Source organism: Balaenoptera physalus (genome assembly GCF_965194825.1).
Source record: "Balaenoptera physalus genome assembly, chromosome: 3".
In the NCBI taxonomy this organism is placed as follows: Eukaryota; Metazoa; Chordata; class Mammalia; order Artiodactyla; family Balaenopteridae; genus Balaenoptera; species Balaenoptera physalus.
Window position 1 is genome coordinate 127,030,709 of NC_138890.1, and position 7,690 is coordinate 127,038,398.

Here is a 7,690-nt window from a genome sequence, read left to right on the forward strand (position 1 = left end):
TAGCAGCTAAGTAACGATACCATCTGAGGAAGGTGGAGGGTGAGAATTAGATACACAAAAAAACTGTACTCAGTTTTAAAGGAGAATTTTTTCTCTTGCATTTTGGTTGCATTTCTTATTAAGGACCAGTTAATTCTTGCTGATAATCAGAAGACCACACTTCCTAAATTATCTGAGCAACAATTTCTCCTTGAAGTAGTTTTTTTTCCCTAACAAATTCCAGTAGAAAATTCACAGTTCTGGAAAATCTACAATTGCCTTGTTGCTTTAGTATTTGAAGATTGGGGTGAATAAAATTCAGAATATTTTTAATTAAAAAAATAATCTATCCTAGTTTTAATTACTTAAAAATACAAAACCTTTTTAAAATAGGAGTTTTAAAAAATTACTTCTGTAATCTCTTAAGCAAAATTTCAATTCTTTATTCTGTAGGTTATTTCCTCATTAATACAAAAATCAGACATAATTTGGGATTATGGATGAACATATTAATTATTGAGAAGACCCAACCATTACTGAGCTTTCAGCAATGATAAGACAGTCAGGTGCACAGCAAAACTTCAGCCTAACATCTTTTTAATCTTATGTCCCTGGTCAAAGAACTACATTGAAATGCTTGGCTTGTATCAAATTTCCTGTAAAGATGTTAAAAATCTTTATCTCCCATAACCTATTTTAGAGAAATTTCACATGATGGATGATGCATCATACCCCAGATCCATAACTGACAAGTTTATACTTGCATCTAGTAAATTCAAACAAGAAATAAAAGCAGAATGACTGGAAGCTTTGTTTTCAAATGATGTCATCAGTAATATTCGCTTTAAGGTTAGTTTTTCTTTAGGATAATTTCAGAGGCCTTGAAGAACAAGAGCTTAACTCTTTATCCAGGACCTTCAGTTTGCACCATTTTCTTCTGGCATATCCGGGATTCTGTATCGTTAAGGGTTAAACATAGAAGAACTGGCAAAGTGTGAACATGAAGAAATGTAACATCGTTGTGCTTTTAATATATATCACAATATTATTAGTTTAATAAAAAGTTTTACATAATTATCTATTCACTTGAAGGTTGTAGAACCATAGGGCTGCATATCCTTTTATACTTCTATTCATAAGAGTGCCTATACATTCTTATTGAAATGAAATGTTTGAAATATTATGTACATTATTTCTAAGAAAAACATGAGCTACTTGAGAGTTTTTTTCAACTTGAATAAAATAAAAGCAGTGTCGTAGAATATTAAAGCAGAATAGCAAATGCCAGATCTTATAAATATTAACACTAGATTTACAGCATTTTAGCTTTCTAAAAAAGGAAAAATAAACTTGTCAGTTATTAAACAATTTGGGTTTAATAATAATGAATGCACAGTTGCTGACTGACATACTTACTGACTTACACTATGTTTATATGTGCTAAATTTGACAAAATTCGTATTCAAGTTTGTACTTGACATGTAAATATTTTTTAAAATTCAAATTTCTTTTATTTTACCCTTTGTTTATGTTATCACCTATATTTCCAAAGTTTTATCTTTGGAGAATCCAGATTTTAATTATTTTCCTATTAAAATTTTTGGAACTGCTACTGTATTTTAACAGTTACTTAGTTCTGTATTTGTGAGGAGATTTTAAAAGGGAGAATGAGTACCTTCACAAATTTTTAAAAGATTTCTTCAGAGTCTGTAGCCAGTATCGACATGTATACTTATCTCTTTCTTTTCAATGCCATGAATCATTATAACTGTCAGGTTCATTGTTGTGGCATGTTGAAATGATTGAGTGGGAACTGTGCCCAGCACTGTGTTGTAAAACAATTGATCTCCAAACACATTGTTCTACAGCAGGTATCGGCCCAACTAGATTTTCTTTGATGCTTTCGTGACTGCTCTTTTGTTTGGTCTTGGAGAATTTAGAGCTCAAATTTGAACACAATATTAAGACTATCTGCAGTGAATCTGTGCCTGTTATCTAGAGTCATCTACTTTTGGGACTGCATTCTGTATTTCTCCTTTACTTCAGTCATGTAATCAGAATGTATAAGTGAAGTTTGTTATATGCTATTCTAGTGGATTCGAAATCCCATTCTTTATCTAGGTGCAAGTGGGATTAAATTTGGTTTTCTTGGTAAAGGAAACAGCTTAGAACAAACCCATAGCAGTCTCTTTATCTTCTATTTTAAGTCATCCCCATTTGGAAAATCCAATATTGTTTTTACCCCCATTGGTGAATGTGTGCAAATGTATGAGTTCCAAAGTTCAGCCTTTGTTAGCACAAAAGCAACACAAGTGAAGGTGTTTGCCTAGGTCTATTAAAATTGTATTTCTAGATAGAACTTGTGAATGACAAATGCTGCAGGCTTTCAAAAAAGAGCTAGAAAATATAGGCTTGATATAGAGGATAAAGAGCAAAAGATGACACTAAAATAAATTTTTGAAGAAAAGGAGAAAAAATAGAAAACTCGAAGTTACTTTTCTTTTAGTAACCGTCGTTTTCTTTCTTGAAGTTGTGGGATTTCCTCAATACCTGCTTATTTTCTGCAAGACAAGGGTTTATAGATGGCGCTCTAAAGCATTTGCCGGAAGGTGGCGACATAGCCCTCATTGCCTAGAGCTGTCCCAGGTGCTGAACCCAGTTTCGGAGCCCATGAGAAACTCTGCAGCCAGCGACCAGGGATTCCACCAAGTTCTCCCTAGAGGCCTGCAAACTCTGGTTAGAAAAGCAAAAGGCCATAAAAATGCCCGACCTCATTTATAACACAAAGACCAAAAAATTCCCTTCCCTAAATTTACTTGCTGCGAAGCTGTGGGAAATGGCAATGTTCACTGAAATTTAAAACGCAATGGAGATGAAAAGGCAGGTGTGTGTGTGTGTGTGTGTGTGTGTGTGTGTGTGTGTGTGTGTGTACAGTACATACCGAACTGATTTTTTTCTTCACTTTGAGATGCAGCTGTTTACCTGTCCTTTGACCGGTTCTTTATAATTACTTTCTCCCTCAATTCCTCAAGGTTAAAAAAAGGCAGAGGCAATATCCTCCCCAAAGAAGACAGGCTGGACTGTGCGATGATAAACGGGGGTGATTTTTAAAAAGCTAAGACACATTCCCTTTTCTTTCCATGAATTAGTAATAATTTACAGACTGACCCAGGACTGTCCACCTCCCCATTCAGGCTCCGTGTGTCTCCTTTTCTCATTTCCTATTGCCACTCTGTGATGCTGACTCTACTTAAGAATTTGACAGAAATATGAAGCAATTTACGTGGTTAGATTTTTTTTCCCTCGAGTTTGGCCGGGTGGGAGGCGGAGTTATTTGTTGTAATGTTGGTCTGACCGGCGGATCGGGTGTGTGTAAGCTAGTTCTGAGTCTCGGTCGAGAAAAAGGGACTTGAACGCAAAGAGGCTGAGCTAGAGGGAGAGGAGGGCGGGGAACCAGGGGAAAGAGGCACTCGGGGTTGGGGAAGTGTTGGGAGGGGAGGGTTAGCGTAGGAGGGAGGGAGACTGGCTGTCGGAGCAACACCGGGGAGATAAAGGGAAGGGAGAGGGAGACTGCAAGGGAAAACTAGTGGGAGAAAGGGAAAGAGAGAGGAGGCTTAAGAGAAAGAGAAGAGAGTAGAGGAGAGAGTGGGAGAGAGGGAGGGAGAGAAGCAAGGAGAGGAGGGTTACAGAGTGACTGTGGAGGACGGTGTTTCTCTATTCCACATACTTCTAAGATTGGAGATTCTTTGCTGGTGGGGAGACTTCGGGTCTGGCAGCCAGTTAGGCAGCGGCAAAATAAAATGGACAGCGAGAGACAAACGTTCCAGCCACCTTTCCGCCGCCCGGAGATCCCGGAGCTGTTCTCCAGCCAATTCGTTTCCCAGCTGGAGTCCCTGAGCGCGCTGGACTACGAGAGCCCAGGGAGCGCCTAGAAGCTAGCTGCTCCTCGGAGATGCCTTCGCCTGAGCAGTAAGAACTTCCTGCTTGAGTCCCTGTATCTCCTCCCCCGTTGAAACTCCCCAGGAAAGAGGGGCGGAAGACCCCAGGGGGAGGGGCGAGGGGGATCCTGGCGCAGCTGTTTCTCCCCTCCCCCTCCCCTGCCGGGCGCGCAGGCATGGATGTGCTCAGCCCCTTGCAGGGCAACAACACCACGTCGTCCCAGGGTCCCTTCGGGACACGCGCCAACGCTACTGGCATCTCCGACGTGACCTTCAGCTACCAAGTGATCACCTCTCTGCTGCTGGGCACGCTCATCTTCTGCGCGGTGCTGGGCAATGCGTGCGTGGTGGCCGCCATCGCCTTGGAGCGCTCCCTGCAGAACGTGGCGAACTATCTTATAGGCTCGCTGGCCGTCACAGACCTCATGGTGTCGGTGCTGGTGCTGCCCATGGCCGCGTTGTACCAGGTGCTCAACAAGTGGACTCTGGGACAGGTCACCTGTGACCTGTTCATCGCCCTCGACGTGCTGTGCTGCACCTCGTCCATCCTGCACCTGTGCGCTATCGCGCTGGACAGGTACTGGGCCATCACAGACCCCATCGACTACGTGAACAAGAGGACGCCCCGGCGCGCAGCTGCACTCATCTCGCTCACCTGGCTCATTGGCTTCCTCATCTCCATCCCGCCCATGCTGGGCTGGCGCACCCCGGAAGACCGCTCGGACCCCGACGCGTGCACCATCAGCAAGGACCACGGCTACACTATTTACTCCACCTTCGGCGCTTTCTACATCCCGCTGCTGCTCATGCTGGTTCTCTACGGGCGCATCTTCCGAGCCGCGCGATTCCGCATCCGTAAGACAGTCAAGAAGGAGGAGAAGAAGGTAGCCAACAACCGCCTTGGGGCGTCGCCAGCCCCGCAGCCCAGAAAGAGCGTAAATGGTGAGCCGGGTAGCAAAGACTGGAGGCAGGGCATGGAGAACAAGGCAACAGGGGCTCCGTGCGCCAATGGAGCCGTGAGGCTGGGCGAAGAAGGCGCCGCCCTGGAGGTGATCGAAGTGCACCGGGTGGGCAACTCCAAAGAGCACCTGCCGCTGCCCAGCGAGGCCGGTGCTGCCCCCTGCGTCCCCGCCTCCTTCGAGAAGAAAAATGAGCGCAACGCCGAGGCCAAGCGTAAGATGGCCCTGGCCCGCGAGAGGAAGACGGTGAAGACGCTGGGCATCATCATGGGCACCTTCATCCTCTGCTGGTTGCCCTTCTTCATCGTGGCCCTGGTCCTGCCCTTCTGCGAAAGCAGCTGCCACATGCCCACCCTGTTGGGCGCCATAATCAACTGGCTGGGCTACTCCAACTCTCTGCTCAACCCTGTCATTTACGCCTACTTCAACAAGGACTTCCAAAACGCATTTAAGAAGATCATCAAGTGCAAGTTCTGCCGCCGATGATGATGGAGCCGCGTAGGCCCACCCCACCCAGCCTGCCTCCCTTAGCCCTCTGGAATCAAAACCTTTGCTACTTTTCCTCTAACATTCACAGCTGCTCCGCGCGCTGCTTCCAGACCCCTCCCCCTCCCCCAGCCCTCTATTCCCAGCGGGGAAGGAGGGAGCCCCGTGCAAAGAGGCTACAGCCGCGGGGCAAGAGAGTCTGGGAAACTTCTAGAGTCTGTGAGAGGCGACCTTGGCTCAAACTTTGGTCTGGGAATCAGTTTTGATTCCAGCAATTGCCTCCTCCCTCTTCTGCCCCCAAATCTTCGCGGCGGAAGTTTAAGCCTTAGCCGTTCAAGGCAAAAAGTCCACACAGAAGAAGAAAGTGTACACCCAGCCGCCACGCCCACTAAAGGTTCCCACCTGATCGCCTCACTGCTACTACTTGAACTTAAGGTTCAGGACTTTGCTTCATTCCCCAGCAACCGCATCCCCGCCCCGCCTTCTTGCCCTAGAAATGTTCACTGTTTTTGCGGTCTCATCCCTTATTTCCTTTTCCATCTTCCCTTTATGCCCTCGCCAGTCCCTATGCACTAAATTGCTAGTCGGGAAATCTGGGAGGGTCTTTTCCCGGTGCCTAAGGTGTCCCCGGGAATCTCCGCCTCCTGGTGCAGACTCCCAGAGTAACTCTCCCGGGAACAGCCCCATGCTTTGTTTTCTTGGATTCAAAACAAATGGCTGGAAGTTGTCTCTTAGAGTGGACCTGTAAGTACAAGGCTGGGCCAGTGGGGCAGAGCGAGGCAGAACGAATTTATCCTTGCCTGCCTTGGTGTCAGCACTCACCAAAGAAACTGACAGTCATTGGGAAGGGAGAGCGGACTTCTGTTTTTACAGGTTGCTGGCGAGTCTGAACTGGCTGGCATCGCCACTTACCTACTGTGGGAGGCGCCCGGCGACCAAGCTGCGCGCGCTGGGGCGGGGAGCGGGGGTGGGGTGGGTGCCACGTGCCGGGAATCCCCGAGCCTTCCCCCTTCTCTGAGGTCTGGCGTGCGCTCCGCGCGCACTGAAAACTAATCCCGACTGGAGCCATCCCTCCGCCTACGCCCCAGGACCAGCTGAAGAGAGGGTAAACAACAGTTAAGGTTTGCGGAAGCCGGCGCTTCTAGGTCCAGCCAAGCTCTAGAGACCAGAAAGACCAGCAAGTCCCACGGGGTGGCGTTTTCCAGGTGGGCCCGAGCTCTAGCTGGCACTCCCCCTTGGAAACTGAAAGAGCAAGTTTATCCAAAAGAAGCAGACTCTTTTCCTCCTAATTCCACCCCTCGCCCTTTTCGGATAAGGAGATAGGTCTGTTTAGCGCATCCTAACACTACACAGGATTTGTTCTGCAGGACGTCCAGGACACTTAGTTAACCACGACTTTGGTTTCCAAAAGGGAAGTTTGGACTTTCAATAGAATAGGCCCCCGATAGGTTTAGTACTGTGACCTCACAGGCGCTTACCTTAAATAATGAGGCCCTAAAGAACTAGCTAGGCGTGCTCTCTCTGCGGAGTCCCGGAGACTCTTGTACATTTGCTCCTTGGCCTGACTGTCCTGCAACACAGGTTTACCGGGAAACCGGCCTCTTGCCATTTGAATATGTGAAGCACTCCAAGCTTTCTTCCCCTTAAAAGTATTCTTTCAGCCTTGCCACTCCTGCTGAAAAACTGGTTATCTTTATTGCCCCCAGAAGGGAAGTTTTTCGGTGCTCCATTTGAATGTAAATGTCCATCCGTGTGACCGGGGTCAAGAGGTTTGTTACATTTAGATTCGTTTTCCAATAACTGCCCAAAATTATTGATTCTTACTCCCTGCTCCCTTCATGTGTACCTTTTGAATGATTGCTTGGGCTGTTTTGAGAACCATGTTGCAAAAGTTGCCAATGAAAAAAGTTCACTTGTGTTAAAATTAAGGTGAAAAGACAGCTCTATCATTTGTAGCCATTTTATCGTTTGCCAAACTGAACAAAGCTCCATTTGGTATCTTTTTCTCAGACCTAAACTGAGAGTAAGCATCGTATCCCGTTAATATAGAGAAAGTATAAGAACTATGGGAACTTAGTGGATGGTTTGTCTATGCATATGTAATGCTTAAAAGGGACTATGGTGGATAAAATGAGGGAGACTTCTCCAGTCCATCAGTTATTTATTCGAAAATTCATTTTCTTTTTTGCTCACAATAATTTAAGTAGAGCTATATGAAAAAACAAACTTTGCTGTATGTCTCTCTAAATTTTAAGAACAAATTCTACATATAAAATAATTCAAGTCTGAAATTTGATCATCCAAATTATGCCTTGGTCAGCATTTGAA

General features: G+C 45.8%; 1 protein-coding gene across 1 annotated transcript; it reads left to right on the forward strand.

Moving 5' to 3' along the window:
• Positions 1-4,003: 4,003 nt before the first annotated feature.
• HTR1A (5-hydroxytryptamine receptor 1A) lies at positions 4,004-6,278 on the forward strand. Its single transcript, XM_082455381.1, has one exon. It carries the CDS (start codon positions 4,094-4,096, stop codon positions 5,360-5,362), a length of 1,269 nt encoding a protein of 422 aa, XP_082311507.1. The 5' UTR covers positions 4,004-4,093; the 3' UTR covers positions 5,363-6,278.
• Positions 6,279-7,690: the final 1,412 nt, after the last annotated feature.